General features: G+C 46.2%; 1 protein-coding gene across 1 annotated transcript in view; it reads left to right on the top strand.

The window, feature by feature from the left end:
• EPDR1 (ependymin related 1) overlaps positions 1–24,456 on the top strand; it is a 124,729-nt gene that overhangs the window by 88,989 nt on the left and 11,284 nt on the right. The window contains exon 2 of the mRNA XM_085607459.1: positions 5,692–5,900. Within this exon, the coding sequence (XP_085463585.1) occupies positions 5,692–5,900 (209 nt within the window). The remainder of the gene's footprint in view (positions 1–5,691; positions 5,901–24,456) is intronic.

Raw genomic sequence — 24,456 nt, 5'->3', positions numbered from 1 at the left:
AAGGCAGAAAGGAACTACTTTGTTAATTCTGACTTATGGAAAATGTAAATGAAAAATGTAAACATCCACAAAATGTCACAGGCTGGTCTAAAATGAGATGGACAGACTAGACTGATGCTTGAAGGGGACTCGCCCAAACAACCCAAAACCTGAAGGAGGCTGACTCAAAGCCACCTTGTTTATGTTGTGTGACAATGAATGAGCGCCAATAATAAAAGTCATACCTAAAGAAGTACATTTTGCTAAAGGGACATAAGAGAGTCTGCTGTTGTTAAATGGCTCACTTGTGTTTTTCACATTTTCCCCTACCTCTTTGCATCTAAAATGTGCAAATATTGAGTTGCACCCCCACACTCACTTTTACTTGAACATAGTTCTGTTTTCCTTCCCCTGATCTTAGTTTGTTTTAACTGTAAAGTGATCTTAATCTATGCTTAACACACGTCTTTATAATCAGCTTTTGCTTGTATAAATGAAGAATGGATAAAGAAAACATTTGCTCCATATGATGCCTGCAGATACCTGTATCTACCACGTCCAAAGTCGAAGCTGTTCATTACAGACGTCGTCCTGTCTGCATCTGGTTACTAAGGGCTACGTGTGCAAAGAATAGGAATAGCGGTTTCCTAAATCGCTATTCCTAATGTTTGGAACTCTTTTGACTTTCATTTCCAATTCCCATTGGGTCGCAAATAGACCTACCTCATGAATATTAATGATGTATGTCACAATTAGCTATCCATTAGGAATCACAAGCATCACAGGGATGGTGGCCTGCTGGCCCATGTCTGCGATTGCTTTTAAATAAAGCAATCTTTTTTTTAAACCCATTCCATTTTCCTTAAAGAAAAACAGGATGCTTTTAAAAAGACAAAGTTAAAACTTTGAAGTTTCATTTTCTAAGAGTAGGCAGAAGCCTGTGAGACCACTGCCTGCTCTTAATAAATATTTTACCAGCCATACTCAAAGTGGAAGGGGCTCCCTGGAACCCTTTCCTATTTATGAATGGGTTACCACAACTTAGAGCTTGTGGTAAAGTATGAATGTTTTGCAACCGCATTTCAGTTGCAAAACATTTGTACATTCCATTTCTAATTGGTATTTGGAAGGGGTGCCCACAGCATGCCCTTTCCAAATATCCAATTGCAAAACCTAAACTGTGATTCGGTAACAAATTACTGAATTGCAATTTGGGCTTTGTACAGCCCCCAAAAAAAATTCCGGGCCGCAAACGGGCCAATTCGCCGAAGGGAAGGGTCGTTTTGTTGCCTATTTTTACTTGAAATTCGCCAAGACTCGCAGAGTGGTAATTGTGTATCGCACTAACAATTCAAACTTGCAGGACACTTTCATACATTGTGCTTTTGTACCTTTCCCCTCAGTAAGCCTGCCACTATGCACAGGGAATATACTGTGAGGGACAAACATTTTGGTACATAAGGCCAGTTGTGTCATGGGACTACATAGTAATCACAAGAGATTATTTTCACGAGAAGACCAATTTAAGCAGAAGTGTAGATTCTCAGAGTTGGTTTTTGCGAGAGGATATTAAATCCATCAGCAGCATTGTGTCTTTATTGAAAATCTGATCATCAGAAATATTGTGTGTTAGAAGGTATTACCCATCAGTACTAAATCGTGCATTCCGTTTGTGAGAGAAGTCTTCAGCCCTCCTTAGGTAAAGGACAGGAGCCGAATTACGACGCGCATTGGCAAAGCCAGTAGTTCTTGGACAGTAGGTGTGTATGTGTGTGTGTTTGTATTTTTCATTTCAAGCAAATGCCACTGAAATAAAAAAGAAAAGCACATCAGTGTTTAAACTTGGCGGTCATACATGGCTGTAAGAAAAATTGTAAATTCAAGAAATATTATCATTGCATATAATTTTAAAAGAACAGGATGGGTGGCTTTTCTTAGACATGCCTACTTAGACAAGGTATTGACACCTTTTTTAGTTTTCATGCATATCATTAGAAAATAGGATTCCTACTGTCAAAAAGTAAAGTTACTGTTCACTTAGAGGTTACTGTAATCTGAAGACATCGTTAAACACAAATGGGTGACTAAAATAAAGAAGACGAGAAGGAATGGAAAAAAAGGCATTGGCAAAGTAAAAAAATTATCCAAACGCCCTAACACTAGAGTGCGCTTATTTTTAGCCAGATGTGCACGTGCCACCAGGAGAAATGCCAACCCTGATGGAGCAAGAGAGATAATAGCTGACCCATATTAGCTGTGGTGACCATAAGTAAAATGGGAATTACTTTTGAACTGACCCTTGGATGAAGAAATCTCACTCACACAGGAATTTTGTCCACCATAACGATTAAATGCCTTAAAGAAGAGCCAGTAAACTTGACCCAGTGGGAGCTCAGACGATCTAATAGGCAAATAAAGGTGGCAAACACATCGAGGTTATGACTGAAAAAGGGTGTGTTTATTATTTTCTTGTATCAGTTTCAAATATGTTTGTGCACTGTCACTTGGGCGCTACCTACCTCCTGAGAATCTGCTTCACATTCCCAGCTAGCCAACTGCTTCTGATAGATTGCAATATGATCACCCTATTATTCATCCCTATTTATTTCCATGTGCTCACCTTCCCAAAACATATAACTTTACGCTGCAGTAAACATATAAAAAGTGGCATCATAATCCCATTTACTGGAAAGGTAATGCCAGACTAGAACTGTAGACTTTGTGACAAAAGAAGAACAGAAATGGGAACCACTATGTATGTTTAGATTGGACAACAGGGAAAGGGAATACTATGGATTATTTCTTGTTGCCCTCACACACCCCTAAGGATGTCTTGCTTCATCATTGGGCAGCGCTCCTCGCTGGGCCGGACCTGCAATGCCCTGTGGGCCCCACATAGGGTTGCTTTGGTGGAGATCTTTTGTCATTTATGGCGTATGATGTGAGAGTGTTATGAAAGTGTGGGTGGTAGTATGTAAGGGAGTGAGGAATAAAACTGACTAGGAGATGCCAAGTGGCTATTTTAATGTGGAGGTTCTTCAGGGTTAAAAGACCAAAACTGGATGAGGCTACTGTCGGGGCGTAATGTGCCTGATTAGATGTGAATTAATCAAAATAGTGTAATCGGGTCAACATGTTTCGCACCTGATGGTCCCGAGCGGATCCACGGCGCTTCGTCAGGACCGATACAAGGTGGATGGTGAACCTACCCCACAGCTATGTTGTGATATTATGTAGGTTTCCACAGAGGTAAACTACCTGGGGTAGATGTAGAGAAATGATGATCGTCCACCTAAAAAGAAAATAGTAGTGGAAGAACAAATAAAATTAAAATACAGCATACTTCATATGACAAGTCATTGGAAATGGTGTCCTGGAAATGCTAGCAAACTGTCTCCAGCAGTAGACATGCACATGCTGTGGATGGCACTCTATGGTTCCCAAAATGGTGTGGTCAGTGCAAACTGACATATGTTGTACTTCAATTAAGTGAACAGAAAAAGACACAACACATAGATAAAAACCTGCGCAGGTGTCACACAGTGGTCAGCTGTGTGACTCATACATATCTCAGAAAGGGTTCTTACCCATGAATTGATCAACATCGTCCCATCTGGCTGAAACAGAGGTCAGCACACTGCTGCGAACTAGGATAAAGATGTAAGTAGTAGTCTGGCTTACAAAGGCATCAGAAGCGATGTGGGACAGCCGAGCGAGACAGTAGTGAAAAACCATAACATTACCACAGGAAGATCTACTCCCATGGCACCCGTGCGTGATGTACTTGGGACCTACCCTCCTCTGCTCCTATCTCTCCTTTGACTCATCCCAAACCTCATTTTACTAATGTGATTTTACTAATCCCTTTTAGACACTCCTCCCTGCTCCATCTCTCCTTTTATTCATTCCAAGCCTCATCTTACTACTATGATCTACCAAATAACACTTTTTAGACTCTTCCCTCTTCTATCCCTCCATTATCCTATTCAATCCAACCAACAGACTTCATGCCCACCGCTCAAATTAGCACATATTTCCATGTACTATTTCCCCACTAATCCTTTTCGGGTTCTGGAGTAGCGTGCTATTTGCTGAAAAGTGCTTCAACGCCTCGTCAGGACTATTTCCCCACTAATCCTTTTTGGGTTCTGGAGTAGCGTGCTATTTGCTGAAAAGTGCTTCAACGCCTCGTCAGAGGTAGTAAGCGCTATATAAATATAATTACAGTAAGCCGCCAGAGGCATTAAGGTTGCTTCCTGTAAGTCTTGCCTGCTTACAAAACACATTTAACTATAAAAGAGTGCCTGTAAATCACCAACTGATTTACTTAGTCCTGTTTATCAGAACCCTTTTTATCGGTTTATAATAGTGACATCATATCTTTCCAAATGCAAAATTAATATTTCTAATACTTGATTCCAGCTTGTTCACTAGCTAAATGTGAAACTTTACAAACAGGTTTGTTATTGGTTTTCATATTATTGGGATAAGTTAATAAGTCGAAAGTCTCTCCTGCTACTAAACTACATATTCAGAAGGACAAGTGGATCTTCAATATATATGCTGGATCATTTCTAAATGTGTTGTATTTTCACTCGGCTCAGAGGTAATTCATTCATTTTTTTATTCTTGCTAATTATTCCATCTAATCTTCATTCCCAAACAAAATATAAATTATTCTACTGGAAACGAATATGTTTTCTCCTCTGGTGCTTATTCTTCATATTTTAAGGGTACAAAGCCATCTGGCCTGTGCTAGACCATGGCTTGTATTATTGTTTCTGATATAAATGCAGGAGAATTCTCTCCATATAAACAGAAATAGATGCACATTCCAGGACGCAAGTAGCTACTGGGGAAATATAGGAAGGAAAATGGGATGTCACAACACCTCTGTACACAGTATAGTAATGTATAGAATAAAGATGAGGCATTGAAAGGGCCTAGGTTTTGAGCATACAGATGTAGGTGGGGGCCAAGGCTGGACTGGAAATCCAAAGCAGCCCTGGCAATTTTATCATAGCAGCCCCCAGGGGGACAGGGGCGGAGGGGGGCGTCAGGGGGTTTGCAAGTGTGAAGCACTGCTACTTTTGTTACTGGGGTCTGATAATGCAGCACCACTACAAAACTGGCCCCCAGTAACAAACCTGCCCCCACCCTTCCAGCCTCCCGGGGAAACAGCTGATGCACGCTTCGTCCAGTCTGGCCCTGGTGGGGGCATTCTTGAGCAGCCCTAAAAACGTATTTTGAGGCACATAATGTTCTCCTCAGTTGAGCTTTCTGAATGGCCTATGACTTGAGAATAGGAATAAGTTAGTGAATTAGCATACCTGAGACAAACATTTAATTACCCCTGTCCTAAACAGAGCTCGTGTTAATAAAGTTTGTCTTCCCAAATAAGTACCATTTGAATATTTTCATATCATTTGTTAATTTTAGAAGTACTTAAAGTGGTGTTCTGTACTTATTTAATGACAGATTTTTGAACATGTCTTTTATAGATATAGTTGTGCTGCCAAATAATATTTTTGGTTGGTATGTCTGCAAACCGTGAATGTTTCTTAAACGCTAAAAAGAGTACATCCACTCAATGGACAACTATACAACAAGACCACTGCCCCACCACAATTGTTTAATATCTGTATCTAGTTTCAACATAACGTTTATTCATCTGTACAAAAGTCTAAGGCATTCATTTGTACTTGCTTACAGGTTCTTCGAATACATATACCTCTACCAAGATGCTGTGATGTTCCAAATAGAACAGGTTACAAAACTGTGCTCAAAACTCTCTTTGACTGAGGAGTGGGATCCCTATGACATTCCCGATAATTCAACCTACGAGGATCAGCATTACATTGGAGGACCAGGAGATCAAATAACTGTTCAAGAATGGTCTGACAGGAAACCAGCAAGAAAGAGTAAGTACTACTTTGTGGATTGTTCAAACTGAAGAACTGACTGGACATAGAACAAATTAGAATGCACTTGTTCTCTTAACACAGTTTTACTATTATTAATTTGTTTGGATAGAGTAGAAACCTTAGTTGTGGCCAGCTGAACCATGATAAAAAACACGTGTTTACTTTAGAACTCACTGCAGCCATAACTGAGGCTTTCGCCTAGCTTTGCCCTCTACAATCTTAGCACTGCTCATATAAGTCTTCCCAAACTGACAAACAATTCAGTTCCTCTCCACACTTGTTTGGGGTAGTAAGCCTCATCCTGAGGGGCCAAGGCCAGTAGGATCGTGCACACCCTATCCTACCTGAACAACCTGATAAGTGCCCAGTTCTTAGAAAGGCTCAAACAGGTCAGTTGGGTATTCTACACAACTCACAAATAAACTCAATTATACAAATAGGCAGATAAAAGTACAGAGGATCATAATCAATCTCCCTCACCCCCAGACAATGACTTCAAGTGAAATGGCTTCACAAAACTGCTAATCCCTACTGATCACAAAATTCAACTAAACCGCCAACCACAAATGGAAGGAAAATCGTGTTATGAGCATTGAAAGACAACTAAAAAAAATTCTATTTTAAATCAACAAAAGGCATTTACTGATTAAAACAGTTAGTAACAATCCCTTCTGTTTTGTACAACTAAATCTTTCACACCAAACCCCTAAAATAGTAGCTAATTTGAATCTCTTTGACATACGGTAGGGAAAAAAGGGCAATCTGGCAAAATGAAGGTCTTAAGGTCACACTGTTGTGGTGCATGGGTTTATGGAGTGGTGCTTTATTACCCAGAGGATTTCGAGGTACTTTGAAGAAAGAACCAAGAATACAAAATAATCTGAAAAGAAGGACTAGCGTAATCGGAAAAGTTAGGTGTTAAGGTTTTCCGAAACAAGTTCAGTTTTGCTGAGCTTTCCAGTTCTCTTGGTAGAGTTCAGTAGGATGGGAGCAAGCATAGAATCATTCATTCATAAATTGGAGAACAAAGAGAAAGTGCCTACCAGAATATTTCTAAATAGTGATTTGCTAAGGAAAAGATACCTTGTCTCATCAGATGCTGACTGTGCAGCTTTTCAATACTTTCAGTGGTGAAATTCAGTATAAAAGACTTCTGAATTTGGGGTGATCCAGATAGTGTTGGTCCTTACTAGCGATGCTGCCCTAATCTCTGTCATTTCGCTGCATGTTGTGGACCCAGGTTATTCTCATGATTTTGCTCATATTGCATTTGTTTCTATTTCTGGGAGCATTTTTAGCAACTGACATCCTTTCGTCATCCCAAGATTAATAACATTATGGTGATCAAGCCTTGATACTATCTGACACTGATCAGGTGAACCTCTGAAGCATTCTTAACTACCAGACCCTTCACACTGCACTAGCTAGAAGTGGGGCAAATGCTTTTTTTTAGTGTCAGACTTGCATAGGTCCATTTTTCCAAATTGTTTCAAACTTTTCTTCAACATCCAGTCTTTAATATCCCTTCAGTCTTTTTGTAAAGTGTCTGTCGATGAATCACTGCACTCGAGCTGGAAATGGCTGTGTACCATTCGCTTAAAGGAGCCGTCGAGTGTGGCGTATCTAAATGAACAGTTAAACTAAATAAAAAGACGTTTAAAAAAGGATTCTAGGGAAGAAATTGCTTAGCAGTGAAATGGTTAAGACAATTACAAAGTAACTTTACCGGGATGAAGTAACAAAAAGTGCACCAACTATTAATTCATAAACTGGCTCCAGGATGGCTCCAGGACTGCCCAGTCACAGAGCAAGAATCTCTGGGAATAATGTACTAGACTTCTTTTCTAGCATTTGCTCTGCATAGAAATACAATTATATTTAACTTGAAACATTAATCCATAGATGTCTCTTTGTGGACTTGGGTGGTTAGATCTGGCAGATGTCTGCATAAGATGCCCGTTCAAGCTTGTTTTCTAGTGTGTTTCATGAACTGAAAACAAAAGCCAAGGCTGAGAAGATTGTGTCTCCTAAGGATTGTATTTGAAAATATGTCAAACACGCAAGTTAGAACTGAGCTGGCAATTATCTGTGTCAGGCTAGTGTCTCTGAAAGAATGCGATAATGTGGTAACACATGACAGTGGCGCATGTGTATGCCTGTGTGTGCATGCTTTAACACATTACATTAATATTCAAATATAGCTCCATTTGTGCATATGTGGGACCTCAGTTACGTTCATAATATATGGAATATACTACTGAATAAGTGTGCATTGTGGTTTTAGAATATCCAGGTGGAAAATGAACCATATTTTTCATCACTCCTTTGTCTGTACTTTCTGTGATTCTCATCTAGGCACTTACAGAACTGGGTAAAACATCAGACTTTTCACAGCTGGTTTTCAATTTTAATTTTTTACTTTGCCCTCGTGAACATCAGTCTCGTTGTCCATACAGCAAAATAACCTCCATCAACTATTTTGATTCCTTCTTATGGGAAATAAATGCATTTGTCTGTTCGATTTTGATTGACCTTCTCAGCTGAACTGTGTGCGAGACACCAAAAAATAGTATGCTTTAAGGACCCGTGGGAGCAATACAGACCATCTTTCCAACAGAATTTTCCACTGGATTCACAGCGGTGACCAGTGAACATCCCCATAGGATGATGTGAATGATTTCAAAGTAAATTAACAGTCTTTGTTGACATTAGCAACGGGCAAATTATGACAGGTTACTTAGAGAAACTTTCTTTCCCAAAGTATTGCACAATTGACCTAGGTATACTGATTATTTTTGCATAAATCTTCATTGCCCTTTATAAGCAGGTCAGTGAACGTCTTGAACATGAAATGCTTCCCCTGTTTTGTTCATTTAAATATGCGATGGGAGTCTCGCGGCAGCCTTTACGCATTAAACTACTATACTGTGATATCTTGTGCTACCAATGTAGACAGTTCACTTTGACTTTACTCTGAGATTTATGCAATGCTAGCTAAGTTTCTCCATTCTCATTCGTGTGTAGGGTTTGAAATATTTCACAATTTCTCAAAAATGCATCCAATATTTAGTGCAAAATTTTCAAAGCCTTACACTTTTCTTTGAGGAACCTTCCTTCATATTCTTCTTTTCATAGACACCCTCCATTTAAAAAATTTCCCCATGATATTTGGTGTACTTCTAATGTGTTTCATCAGATTAATTGTTTGTCTGCACACCCTTATGGTACCTCTAAATTATGGGGTAGCAATTGATGACCACCATTTATGTTACTACCGTTTTATGAAGTCTGTTCTTTAGGTACCATTTTAAGAAGATATTTGTTGCCAATGTTCATCAGCAAGCATTCCAGCAAACACTGGGCCAATCCTTCCCAGAATCCATAGTCCATGCATCAGTCGACAAATGCAAAGCCACCAGCCTCTTCTTCACTGACAAGACAGATAAAAGTAGATCCAACATTGTATCCTCAGCCCCCTCACTAGACGTCATACCCCATTGCCTCACCACCAACTGAACATCCTTAGATCCAATCTTGCTCATGGATCGCTCCAATAGCCTGAGTCTTCTTCCAGTAAGTCTCACAAAAAGGCGAAAAGCAAGATCTCGACGAGGTCTTGGACTTCGCCCCGTCTGTCATAGTCTTCAGACGAGACGAAGGAGCATCATTATTCAAAGTCTGGCTCCACATTAGATTCTGCACTTGGCTGGCTATGAGTTTCCAGGAGCCGGAGCGACCCCCTCCCGACTTCGTAAATTCTATAACGCCATGCATATTAGGGCAGCCCATCCCCTCTTGTGCATCTTCGGGTACCGCAGTTTCAGGAGAGGCCCCTACTGGTTCTCGACAGCGGTTCCACCACCGGTGCCAGTCTGACCCATTGGATCATTGGATGAATCTGTCCAGCGCTGGTCATACCACCTTGGCCTTCCGTGGCGCTGGTCCCGATGTCGACACCAGCGGCACCGTTGCCATTCTCATCCTCAACTGTGATACGGAGCTGGAGGATCATCGTCCAACTCTGACCCCAACTGGAGCCATACCCTCCAGGTCAGAGCCTGGGCCCTTTTTCTATGGGCTAGGACTTGGGGAAGATTAGGTGGGGCCACTGGACTCCAAAGAAAACCAGCCCCTAGACCCTAACATGGACTGATGTGAGAACTTGGTGGACACGCCAGTGGACTGGACACCTCCCAGAATACTGGCATGGTCTCTCCTTCTACCATGGCTACAGAGGAGGGAGCCTTTTTGGCTGAGGTGATGTGAAAGGCAGCCGAGGACCTGGGCCTTAGCCTGCCCTCAGTGTCAGGAAGACTAAGGTTTTGACAGAGGTGCTTCAGCCGGTAGTGATCCCTCACAGCTGCTTCTCCCTTTTAATGAAGTCCTTACAGATGTCCTGCTTGGGACCTGTTACAAGCCCAGCACAGGGCCTCCTGTGAACAGGGCAATTGCCTGCCACCAGCAGCCCGCCCCAGGCCACCCCAATTTTCTCACGCAACACCCTACCCCAGAGAGCTTGGTGGTCCAAGCCAACATGTGTCGTGTAAACACTGGTGCATCTCCTACCACCGCACCGGAGAGGGTATCCAAGAGGCTAGACACTTTAGGGAAGAAAATGTTTTCTTCCACCAGCCTGAAAATGGTATGTAAACACTATGTGCCTTTTGGGCCGTTACTCCCATGCACTGTGGGATTCAGCTGCACACATGTTGCCCATGATCTCAGAGGAGGTTGCCAGGCCATACTTTTCCAAGCCCTAGCAGACAGTAGAGATGCAGCCAATTTCACAATCAGATGTGGGCTGGACTTGATAGACTTGCTGGGCAGAGTGGTTTCTTTGTCGGTGGCCTTACACCACCACACCTGGCTGAGAACAACTGGTTTTTCAGACGATGTCCAACACTCGCTTATGGACATGGCTTTTGATGCCTTCCGTCTCTTCTGAGACAAGGCGAACTCGGCGCTGGAGAACTTCTAGTATAGCAGAGCTACAGCCTTTTTATGGCCCCCTGAAAACACCAGTCCGCCTGCCGATCCTTTTGTGGCACAGAAGGGGCTTTCAGCTGTGTCCATACTCACCCAACCACCATAGCATGCAATCTCACCAGCCTCTGCATGGCAGAGGACGTCGTACCCCCAGACCCTGTGGATCGGGCAGGCATAGGCCGCACTGTCTACCACTCCTCCCAGAGATGCAGCATCCAAACCTCTTTAATTCCCCATCAAAAAATCATGGGCAACCAGTGGTAGGCAGGAGTCGCCATCACCTGCACCAAAGGAGGTCGATAACATCAGACCGCTGGGTTCTCCAAATTGTCCGAAAGGGCCTACTACCTCCCCTTCTTGACTGCCCCTCAATCCATGCCACCCGATTGTGACAGGTTGATAGAGGACCATCTCTCCTTACTCTGCCAGAAAGCGATGGCTCTCTTGGCCAAGGAAGCCATAGAGAGGGTGCAGACACCCGAAGTAGTTTATGGTAGTGTGGGAGGGCAGGTTTGATAAACCGGCGAGGAGGCTGTATATATTTGCCAAAAGGACGATTTTTATTGTCAATAGTAGAAGAGGTATATTGTGTTGGAAATTTTCCTTCTGGTCTTTCTCCCGATGTTGCCTTGGCTGAGCCCGATGGGGATGTAGAGGTTGATGTTCCCGGCTCCTCCTCTTCGTTGTTAAGGTTGTCTCCCCGGAGGCTCATAGGAGAGGAAAAAGAGTGAGCCGTCAGTTATGGGTTCGAAGAGCTATTTATTAATACACCCGTCACCACACCAAGAAGTGCTCACAGGGTTTCTTCTGCTGGACTGGTTGTGAAGGGGGGGGGACAAAATAAAACGGTATTCTAAAGTGCCAACGGGACCTATCAACACCCGGTTAACATGTGGTGCCTATGGGATTTATCAGTGCCCGGAACAAGAACTGAAAGTTGAGGCATATAGCGGTTATGCTAGGCAAATCAAGTAACACTTAATTAGAGAATCAAAACTGATGATATACGGGTAATTTCAGTGCCAGACTCCCAGGTCCCTACCCGTAACCCTCCCGTGTTCACCACCCGCTTCCCTTACACCCACCCCCTGATCCCTCGGGACGCTTTTACTCACCGGCTCTGCCACAACTCTCCTGAGTTGCGGCTGCTCCCCAGCATCCTCCGGCGGACACCACCACTCCTTGCACCACCGTTCGTCTGGTTCCGCGTCTTCTTCTTCCCGGGCGTCCTCATTCCTGGTCTCTCCTTCTGTCGTCCGCGTACAGGGTCCATCTTCTTCCTTCCGCTTTTCCAACCTGCTTCCTCCACTGGTCTGAGACGCCTCCTTGTTGATTCCTCCTCCTTTCATTGGGCTTCCGACAGAGCTTCCGGGGTTATCCCCGCTAACTTCTGGGCCCCCCTCGATGTCCGGCTGTGGAGAAAAAGGATAGGGGCATGGTTGTTGTAGTCCTCGGTAGTCCTGTGCATCCTGAATGTTGAGAGGAGTTCACGCTCTAAGGGGAGAGTCCTCCCACGGCGACACACCAGTAAGTCCCTCCTGCAATCTCTCACAGGTAGTTATTCCTGCTACTTTCTGGTGCCCAGAAAGGATATTGGCTTTCATCCTATCCTAGACCTGCGCCCTCTCAATTCCTTCCTCAAAAAGGAGAAATTAAAAATGCTCACGCTCGCTCAAGTCCATTCTGCCCTCCACCTGTGAGAGTAGTTGGTAGTGTTGGATAATAAAAAGATATATTAGATAGTGCAGGGTGCCAGCATATACTTTTGCAAATTTGCAGATCCTTGACACCTAGAACGACACAGTCTGCGGTGTCTGCCTTGGTACTACGGACCTCAGGGAGGTTTTAGGTGTTAAGGTACTGCAAATCCCGAAAAGGATCCGCTCCCAGAGCACGGAGTATATAGGAATATATAGAAAATATTGAAATTACCATGGTTGGTATTATCAAAATTAAAGGCAACTCATAATGTAAGAGAAGCATTGATTGGGTCTCTGGCTAGAATGCTGAATGCAGATCAAGAAGATCAGGTTTCTGAATACAGCTTTGCCATTTAGTTTTAGGAGATCCTAGATGAATCACTTCACAACCTTGTTGCTCAGTTACTCATGTTGTTGAACCTGGAAGTATCCACAATTAACTGCTATACAAACAAATTAACAACCCAAATGAAAAGTAAATTCTGTGATTAATTCATTCATGAACTCTCTCAGTCCACTTCGATCACTTCTTTTAGTTCTATAACCACTAGTCATTCTGGAGTTTAAACCACTGCTTTAAATGGGAAAAAAATAATTGTAGGTACTCGCCAAATTGAGCAGTAGATTGTGGTGGAGTTTGGGTCGTAGCTAGGGGCGAGACTAAGAAGAAATCATTTATTAACAAAATTAAGACTTTTCAGTGCATAATTGTGCGTGATGATACAGAGACATTTCTGACATCTGTATTTTTTATTTTTGCCTGAGCAGTGGGATATATTAAGCAATATCTTTTAAATGTGTGCAGATTGCTTCTGCACTTATGGCACAATAGTGGATACTGTGTGCAGTCTGAGAAAAATGAGAAGGAAACCTGGACAATGACATACTATGGTTTTGTTCTTCTTGACAGACCGATATTATGCCATGCCCCATCTTATTAACATCCATATTGTTTCTGTTAATTCAGCCATTGTGGCTTTTTTAAAGTAACATTTGTAATTATATGAAATTCAGTAATAACACTTATCCACCCAACAAGGTACGAGTCAGTTTAAACAAAAGATGTGGACTACAAGTGGTGGCTAACAAAATAAGCATAGATGTAAATGTATGTGTCTTGTAAAGCGCACTGCTGCCCTGAGGCGTCGTGGCACTGTAGACCACTGGGGAACCCGTCCTGGCTATCCCTGTGAGATGGTCCCTCCAGGGTATCTCCAAGGTGAAACCAGGCATCCCCGGCAAATGCGGGGGGCCGTTGTGGAGATGAGGCAAGCTAATGCCCAGAGTTGCCGAGTGTGATCCCTGGTTAGAGTAGGCACCGAAGCGAGAATTATCGAGTCCGCTGGCCCTGGTCCACGACCCTGCTGCGTCGGGAATTGAACCCTGGTCCCGGGCCGTCCTCTGCTTCCGGGTCTGCTGCCTCTAACCAGTGAGCCACACCACTCCACTTAGTTGATTTATTTAGTCACCGTACCTTACCACAAGCCACCCAACTTCATGGCAACATTGAAGTTGAATTCATAGTTTCTCCAGTGTGTTTTTAATTTATGTATAAAGACGCCCAATAGCGTCTTCTCGATATTTACCATGAATATAAGTAATTATGGTTTCATCTTTCCTTCGTTTCAGCCTGTACCTTTATATGAGAAAAAATAGCATTTTGATTATTTGTTGAGCCAAGCTACTTCTTCATTAAAGTGGAACCCTTTCCCGCAAAAAACAGTGATTCATTTGTTACTCATTTCTAATCAAAAACTGCACTTTAACTATTTCAATTTCCCACATTTTTCTTCTGCTCTCTCATCCTTTCTCATCAGTCCCTTATGTCTTCCATTCTCTAATTATATCTCTGACTTCCTGCCTGAATCATCCTTTCTTCAATTGATATTGCTCTTGTCTTCACCCCTCATTCATTCATCTATCACTCTTTCATCTTTGTGTCTTCCTTACATATTTTTAGTACCTTTCCTTCGTATTCTTCTACTCTTCTTCTCATTCATTCCCCCCCTTTCTCACCCTACTTGCAGCTTGTCTCTCTTCTTATTTCTATCTTCATCTCCTTTAGAATGGTCTAAGGGTATACATGCAAAACTCAGGATTAGACAACTCAGCCAGAAAGCCAGTCAATTATTGTTAACCTCACACAGACTGTCATTCATATTGATCATATCCCTGTCAGAGAACCAAGTGCCAAACAGTATTGGCCTTGTCACAAGGGTCAAACACCTGGTACATGTATGTCAGGGCATTGGTTTCCAGACCCTGTATTGCACTTAATCACTAATGCTGCCACGACGAAACTAGTGGTGCAGAACGGAATGTGCCATGCTTTAGCAGAACCATTTAAAAGCATGAGCGTGGCTTACCTTAGGAACACGTGTGTCACAGGTACAAAGTTCAAAATAGATGACAATAAAATAAAGAGTGGTGCTGAAAAGGGGCTCAATTGATATCCCACAGAAATGTATTGTTTGATTGAATAGTCAGTGTGTTTAAGTTATATCTTTAGCTCTTGGACACTCTGTCCCTCTTCACTCTCCCCACTTTTTATCCACTTTCTTATTGTTTCTCCTCATTCTCCTCTCCAACCTACCTGCTTCTTTCTCCTTTCTTTTTCTTGCAGGGCACTGAGGGAAATTGAATGCATCTTGATTATTTGTCTGTGTAAAATTGTGTCGACACCGAGCTTGAGTGTTTTTATTTTTCACTTCCTCTTGACTCCTAAAGTCAATTGCAGTGCTTAACAACTGAGCTCTGTTAAAAAAAAAAAAAAAAAAAAAAATGATAATAACTTTACACAACTAGGATTTTGTTTGTCCCATGTTTTGTGCAAGATAGGAAGCAGGCCCTGCATCCCACACCTACAATGTGATTAACTGCACAGGGTCAGTGGATCCTATACTGTGATTCACAGATGTATGACATTACAACGCAAACTATTACAGCTTATACTTTTACAACACAGTTTTTACAACGCAACTTCACAACAATGCATGCTATTAAAACGCAAGCCATTACAACTCATGTACCATTACAATGTAATTTACTATTCTAACAGCGCCAGGTGCTTACCTCAGGGAAGGTGCTGGTCAGTGAGGCATAAGCATTGTAATTATCTTGCATTGTAATGCCTGCGTTGTAATGTATGTTTTCCGTAAATCACCATGCTAGCAGCAGTTCAAATCTCAGGGTAGCCCTTATAAAGCAAATGAGCTGCTGATGAATTATTATTTATCAGTGGCTCAGTTTAGAGCATTCTGATGCCTGCCGTAGGGTGGCGTGCTCACACACTGATGCCACTTATCCTGCCATTGTGTTCATGAGCACTGGTACGCTCCTTGAAGAAGGAGAAGCTCCGGTACTCAAGGAGAGTTAAATTGAAAGTGGCGGTACTTAGTATTGCTGAGTACTGGTCCATTTAAAGCACTGGTTTAAGCTGAAAACGGGTGCTGCAGTCTCTTCATCTTTCACTGCTGTATAGCTGCAGTCAAGTGAATACGCGGATTTACACGTGTAAGGACTTGAAATCATCTGCTAATTAAGAGATATTAATGATCATGCCAGGGAACAATAGAAGTCAAGGGACAACCTGTTGTACCTAATTACATATGGAGCAGTCCTGCGATATCTCAACTCTGTGCATTACTTTGTGACTGTAGATCAGTGATACTCAAAGTACGGCCCGGGGGTTGCTTGCGGCCCTCTTGACCTTTACATGCGGCCCCCCCTAGTGAACAGCAGCACGGGCTGCTGTTTTCTTACTAAGCACAAATATTCTGAAAAAAAATGTTAAATAAATGGTCAAGCATTTATTTGCAGGTTAACTGAAGTTATCAAGTACCTAAGGTGGTGTCCTGCACCACTTAACTTTAGGAACACCTTTATTTTTAAAGACATCTTGCAACAAATGTGTAAAACTAGGATTATGTTTTTTCAGAGTTCAAAAAAGTCTATTTCATTAACAAGCAGAAGCGTTTTACCATACACTGCATTGAGAGGTATTTTTTTTTTTTTTTTTTTTTTTTTTTGAAACCGTTTATTGCAGTTTATAGAAGTTACAGGTATGGGCCTACAACCACCCGGCCGGCCGCTAGAGCATCAAAAGCATATTACATACATACAGCAAAAAATTTTCTCAGCGGTGCACAGTAGGAAAACAGGAGTGATCAATGGTGCAGGTCTCCAAGCTCCATGCCCACAGTACGGTTCCATTTTCTTAATACAAAACAACGTGAACAAACCACAACCGCAAGGCAACCCTCGATCCAAGTGACAACACGTGCTCCATAAGTGGGGGATCCACACCAGCAGCGAAATTCTGAAAAGGGGGACGGGAGTAGATCAGGGACTGGGGGACCGCGCGCCAGCGGCCAAGGGAGGGGCGCCATCTAGGGAGACGGAGCCGGCGAGGCCGCCGGTAGCAGCGGCGGCTCACAAATACCCCCGCGGTAGGCGTTCCAGGGGCCCCAGAGTTTCATCCACGCCCCAGGCTTACCCCTCGCCACATACACCACCTTTTCACGAAACATACACCAATCCATATGCTCTTTCCAGGCCGACACCGCAGGGGGCCTCTGGGATCCCCACAATTGGGCAATATCACGCTTGGCTATCATGTATCCCAGAGTCACCCACCGCGCCTGCGGGACTGAGTAGTCATTTGGTTCCCAGACATTCAGCAAGCATCTCCTCGCTTCAGGCAGCAGCGTGACACGCGTAACCATTCGTAGAATCTCATGCACACCACGCCAGAATCGCTCCACCTTCGGGCACTCCCACAGTATATGCATGAAAGTCGCCAACGCACCACAGCCACGCTTACACATTCCATCACCGGCAAAACCCATACGTAAAAGCCTTGGCCCTGTCACGTAGACCCGGTGAAGGATCTTGAGCTGGACGAAACGAAGGCGAGCCGGGATGGCCACCTCTTTCGGAGAGGCCACCGCGGAAATCCAATCCTCGTCGTCCAGCTCCAGCCCGTCGGCAACCCAAGCCTCGCGGAGACTGGTCAGCAGACACGATCTATCGTTAATCAATTTTTTGTATATGAGGGAGATCGTGCTGTCCGGGACATGGCCATCTAGCACTCTGTCCTCCAGGGGGGAAGACTCCGGAATGGATGCAACATCCGGGAAGACGGAGCCCAGCGCATGGCGAACCTGCAGGTACCGAAAGTACTCACTGCCCTGCAGCTGAAACTCCGCCTGCAGCGTCTCAAAAGTTTTGAATCCCCCCCTCGTCCAGAGATCTCCCACCGTGCTGATTCCGATCGTGTCCCACTTCTCGAAGCCCTTTGACGTCCACAGGGAGCCCAACCTCTCAGATGCATACAGCGGAGACGCTCGGGTCAAACGGTCCTTCCACCCCATAGCTGCATTAGCCGCGTGCCAGACACGCACCATGACACGCGTCGGTCCCGTCAAACGGGAGTCGGGCGCGCCAGAGTAGAGCGCTCGATTATAATCGCCACCGGGCAGAAGCGTCCTGTCCATCTCGAATGCCGGGTTCAAGGCGGGCCCGTAAAGGCCATGATTAATTGCAGCTAGTTGGGAGGCCCAGTAATACCGTTTGATGTCCGGGAGGGCGACCCCTCCATCGTACCACGGGAGCGTCAATTTAGCCAGAGCAATACGCGGCCTCCCGTCCCAGAACAGGCGCCGCTGGAGGCCCTCCACCTCGCGGAAGTAGCGTGCCGGGACCAAGTCCATGGTATTCTGGAGGGCGTAGAGGAAGCGCGGCAGGGACATCATTTTAAATAAGGCCGCTCGGCCGAGCGGCGAGAGCGGCAGACGCCGCCAGCGCACCACGTCCTCCCTCAGACGCTGGAGGGGGGGCAGCAAGTTCCGCCCATAGCGGGCCTCCGGGTCAAGAGTGATATATATACCCAGGTACCGGAAACCCTGGGAGGCAATCTGAATCGGACAGTCCCGTGGCAGGACCGGGGCCTCCCCGGAGAGCACATAGACACAGGATTTCGCCCAGTTGATGACCAGGCCTGAATTGCGACCGAAGGAGCGCAGAACATCAACCAGGACGATCAATGACTTGCGCGGGGAGGCGAGATACAAAAGGATATCGTCAGCGTAGAGAGACACGCGGTCCTCATGCTCTGGGGTCCAGCGGAAACCATGGATAGAAGGGTGCCACCGCAGCCACTCCGCCAGGGGCTCCATGGCCAGGGCGAACAGGAGAGGGGACAGGGGACAACCCTGTCGCGTGCCCCGCCCCAGCGCGAACGGGGCAGATACTCGCCCATTCACCACCACCTGCGCCAACGGGCCCGAATATAACAATTTGACCCAGCTGACGAAACCCGGGCCGAACCCAAACTTCGCCAGCATCGCCCAAATATATGGCCATTCGAGCGTATCAAACGCCATGGTGGCGTCCAAGGACGCCAAGATGGCCGGCTCCCGCACAAATGGGACACGCGCGAGCTCCCCGTGCAAGCGCCGCAGATTAAGCGCCGTGTTGCGGTGCGGTATAAAGCCCGATTGGTCTTGGTGGACCAAATCGCTCACCACGCCAACCAACCGGTTGGCCAACACCTTGGCGAGGATTTTGGGCTCCGCGTTCAAAAGCGAAATCGGCCTATAGGATGTGACCCGCTCACGGGGCTTCCCCTCCTTGTGGATCACCACAATTGTAGCCAGACGCTGGTCCGGCGGGAGGGAGCCCCGCGAGTGGGCCGCAAGGAACATCGCACGCAGGTGGGGCGCCAACACATCCGGGCGCAACTTGTATAGCTCAATGGGAATACCATTGGGGCCCATGGCCTTGCCGGATGCAACCGAACGAATAGCCGAGGCAATTTCGTCCGAGGTGGGAGGGGCGTCCAGCGAGTCTCTGTCCTCCACCGTAAGGGAGGGCAGTGCGATGTCCCGAAGCAAGGCATGGGAATCTTCCTCCGAGCAGGGAGAAACCGGGGAGTAGACTTCGCGGAAATAATCCGCGAAGCAGGAGACAATGGCTTCCGGCTCAGTGACGCACACACCATCCACGCTCTCAATCAAAGGCACCACGCGGCTCGCTCTCTCCCTCTTGTCCAACCACGCAATCAATTTGCCAGCCTTGTCACCCACATCATACAATCGCCCCTGCTGCTCTCTACTGAGGCCCCTGGCCGCCTCCGTAACGAGGGCCCGATAGGCCGCCTGCTTTAAATGCAAAACATGCAACTTGGCGTCTGTTACCCCGCTCCCCAGGTCACCCTCCAGTTCTGCGATCTCGGCCTCAACCCGGGTCACCTCCTCCCGCTCGCGCCGCCGGGCATTGGAAATAAAGGAGAGGGCCTCCCCTCTAAGAACCACCTTGAAAGCCTCCCACAGGGAGATGGCAGATGGGACCGACCCCACATTCTCATCGAAATAGCGCTGTAAGGATTTGATCAAGTCGGCACGAATGGTGGGGTCGCGCAAATACCATGCATTGATCGGGGCCACCCTGCCATCCCCCCTCGGGAAGACATCGAAATGCAACAACAATGGGGAGTGGTCTGAGATACCCCGTGCCAAATGGCGCACCTCCCCCACCCTCCCTGCATGGGCCGCCGGGACAAGGATGTAATCAAGCCGCGAGAGGCTACCATGGGCCCCCGAGTGGAAGGTGTACTGTTGCAATACGGGATGCTTTAAGCGCCAGCAATCCACCAGGCCCAGCGTGTCTAAAAGGCCGGGCAGCCACGCCTGTGCCCGGGGGAGGTCCCTAGGGGGATGGCGGTCCATAGACCCAGAGGCAACCGCGTTAAAGTCCCCTCCAACCACCAACAGGCCACCCGGAAGGTCCAGAAGGAGGCGCCCAAGGTCCGCAAATGTAGTGGCTTGTAACCCAGGCGGGACGTACACTGATATAAAGATAAACACTCTACCCTCCATTCGTCCCACCAAAACAGTGTAACGTCCCCTCTCATCATGGCGCACCTCGTCAATCTCCAACGGGAGCGAGTTCTTGACCATAATGCCCACCCCCCGCGAGCCCGAAGTGAAGCCGGAGTGGGCTGCCAAACGATATCCCCGCCGATTCATTGCATGAAAGGTGTTACCTATAAGGTGTGTCTCCTGCAGGAAGACAACATCTGGTGAAATACGTTTTAAGTACTGCAGGACCACACCACGTTTAATCCTATCCCCCAGGCCGTTAACATTCCATGACAACACAATCAAATCCCTACCCCCCATGATACGTCAAAACAAGCGGTCGCCCCCCACCGAGCATCTTAAAAACGACAAAACAGTTGCGGGTTTGCCTTGCGGTGTTAACAAACAACACACCCCCCCCACCCCCCGGTCCCAACAGAACTCCCCCCTCCCTGCACCCCTGCATGAGCCCAGTCAGCCCCCCCAAAGTGCAGTGTGCCTGTCGCCCCATAGTTAAGTACTAACTAGTCCCCCAGAGGAGGAGGGAAGCCCCCAGCAGACCCCACCCGACCTCCATGGGAGGGGAACCTACAAAAGCAATATCTGGTAAAGGAGCAATATCCCGAGCAAGGCCTATACAGTCACCCCTCAATTCTGATCCGGCGGGCCCTCCCCGCCAGCCGTGCCCCCCCCACCCCGATCTCCAGGCAAAGTATCTAACCAGTCCCCAGCCGCCTCGGGCCGGTCGAAGAAGTGCGTACGGCCATCCACCTCCACCCTCAGCTTAGCCGGAAAGAGCATTGAGTACTTGAGGTTTAGGTCCCTTAGGCGACGTTTAATACCGAGAAAGCTCTGTCGCTGCTTCTGGACCGCCGGAGTAAAGTCTGGGTAGAAGTGTACATCCATGTTGTCCAGCCTGACCGGTCCCTGTCGCCTGGAGGTCTGGAGGATGGCGTCTCTGTCACGGAAATTAAAAATCCGGGCAATAATAGGCCGCGGCGGGGCACCGGTCTTAGGGCGGCCCCCAGGGACCCGGTGGGCACGCTCCACCGCAAAAAGCTTACTCAGCCCCCGGGGCTGGAGATGGGTCAGGATCAATTCTTCCACAAAGAGATCCGCCGCCTCCGCCTCTCGGCCCTCCGGCACACCAATAATGCGAACATTGTTCCTCCGGGCCCGACCCTCGGAATCCTCCAGTCGCCGGTCCATCAGGGCGCTCGCCTGGCCGAGCCGGCGCACCTCCTTCTGGAGGGCCACCACGTCTGTCGTGAGGCTCGTTGTGGTGTGGGCCAGGGAGTCAACTCGGTCATTCGTTTTTGACAAGTCTGCCCTCACAAGGCCCACATCCACCAGGACCGAGTCAATTTTTTGCGCCAAGGTATCAAAACGCTGGTCCACCGAGGCCTTCATCTCTGCGATGGCGCCCATGACGTCCCGGAGGGTCAGGTCCACCGGTTGGGCAGGTGCCTCCGTCGGGCCCACCAGGGATGACCGCGCTGTCTCCGGAGAACCCTTCTGGAGCGTATAGCGATCCATACTATTGGCCTGGTGCGCCGTGCCACGGCGGGTTGTCTTCATCTTCGCCCGGTCGCCATCTTGTTTGGTGGACATGCTGGCCCTTGCACCGTCGTGCCAAGATCTCCAAACGGGCCGCCACACCAAATCACGGGTGTCAGGGGGGGGGGCGGGGGCGACCACCGGGCAGCGGGTCAACCCACCCCCGGCGGATCAGCCGGGCACCTGGACAAGGCAACACCACCGCACCCCGCTCCGCAGCCCGACCCCGCCAAAGGCAAGGAGGGCGCAAAAGCGAAAGTGAAAGTGCGGGGTATGCGAGTTGCTCAGCCCCGCTCGCCGTTGTTATTCACTTCGTCCCCGGATCGCCCCACTACTCCAATCCGGGGGGCCGGCGAGGAGAAGGCCGCAACCTTCAATCGACGCTCCCACCGGTGTTCGGGGTCCGATTCGAGCCCAAAGAACGGGCGGCGCCTCAGCTCGGGTTCACCGACACAGTCCCCTCAACAAGGACAGGATATCGCCAGGATTAATTCAGGAGGTCGCGGAGGTCCTCGGGAGCCTCGCACCTACGCGGCCATCTTGGTTGCGCGCTAGGCTCCTCCTAGAGAGGTATTTTTAAGTGATAATTTTCAAAAATGAATTTAGAAACATTCATGCTTCCATACCACAACAATGCCAATAGTGAACTACGAGGCACGTCAGTTGTCATGTGCACCCTGTGGGTGGCCTAGGTTTCCAATATACGTGGACATCATTATAATCAAACACAGGAAAAGGGTTTGTACAGGGCACATTCTGAACTCATGTATGTCGAGGTTCTCTTTTATTCCATAATGAAGAAAAAGGAGGCAAAGTGAAGAAAAACATGCCTAGAATCGCACAGTTTGGAAAAGGGGAAAGCCAGAATTGATCCCAGATTTTCTGTTTTCACATTGTGCAATTTAGCCACTAGATGTACATGCCTTGCTTCCCCTACCACCACCTTACACAATCCCTGACCCAACTGAACCCTCTACCGCTTTCTTGCTGGCATCAGTGCGGCCCTCGTCACACCACAGACCATACTTTGTGGCCACATCGCAAATGTTTGCTAGTTCTCATGCTCTAGACAATGACAATTATCTGTTTGCCACCGGCTAGTGTGCCTGCAGTAAATCAAGCATTGTAATGCATTCACTCAGTCCCTGGTGGAAGTATAAACAAAACATACATGTGAGTTGTAACATCAAGCTGCTAAGGCTCACTAATATCTACAAACTCATTACGGATATAATACATCAATGGATATATTTTGAGAATGCCTATTTTAGGTTGTACTTTGATCAAATATGTCAACTCACATGCATCAAAAATGTAAATGTTGATAATACGTTCGTAGGTAATCATTATGAGCGAGTCTGGGTTTTTCGACTTCTGAGCAAATTTCAAGAATTCAGGGTTGTGTGGTACTTTCTGCACAGAGTAATTAATAGGTGCATTAAATACCTCACCCTTTGTTAAATGTCTGCAAGTTAAACCTGCGGTAATTCAACAGTGGAAAACAGTGTGGCATTTACCAAGCAGATATTGGTGCAGTAAGCACCAAAATCTCCATCTTATTTCCCTGAAACTCTGAATATGTAATGATTATCTCATCCAATAAATATGGAACACTTTGGTGCCGGATTATCGCATCCAAAGTGGATCACTCAATATCAGCCCCATAGACTGAAAAAAATTACGGCAATCAGTGGTAAAACATTGAAGGCGCTTCTGGTCCAGAATCGAAGAATGATGTACTTTGTGCTCTCCTTTGTTTTTCCAATTTCTACTCAGTTTATGCTAGTTTAAAGAGCTACAGAGAAATCACTTATTTCAGTGCCCTGGACACTGATCTACATATTTGTGGCTTTTCAAATGTTCCATGCTCTGCAGTTCAGCTGAACACAATCAAACGCACGCATGCTACTTTTTTAACTGATCCTTATAAGTGCACTCCTCATATTAGAGTGTTTACTGCGGATTAGTAGCGACTTAATGTATATGCAGAATAACCATGTGTTTGTGTTTTCTATAATTTGGAAAATTGGTTATATTGACTGCTTGGGGTGCAGTTGATGAATTCAACTAACAAAGAGTGCATCATATATATTACAGGTTCCCCTGAGCTGTCCTCAGAACCCTGACACCTAAAGTCTCTATTTGGAATCAAATGTACTTCATAGCTCAACTTCAGCTTCACCATGTACCAAATTGAAAAGTATAGGAGGAGGAGGCAACCTTAGTTGGTTTCAGCAACGATGCATGATACACTAAGTGGATCTCTAATTGGTCAGACGGAGATACATTTACTTCTACTGGATAGATAATTGTATTAACTGGAAAGGGATCAGTATATTTTAGTTGTAACTTTATCTCAACATTTTAAAAAGAAGATAAACACATATTGAAATCTGCAACCCAATCTGTGCACAACCCAATTGCTGAAATTTAAATAAGGGACCTTCTTTC

This window comes from Triturus cristatus, chromosome 5_2 (genome assembly GCF_964204655.1).
Source record: "Triturus cristatus chromosome 5_2, aTriCri1.1, whole genome shotgun sequence".
NCBI lineage: Eukaryota > Metazoa > Chordata > Amphibia > Caudata > Salamandridae > Triturus > Triturus cristatus.
This window is presented reverse-complemented; position numbering and strand designations above follow the sequence as displayed.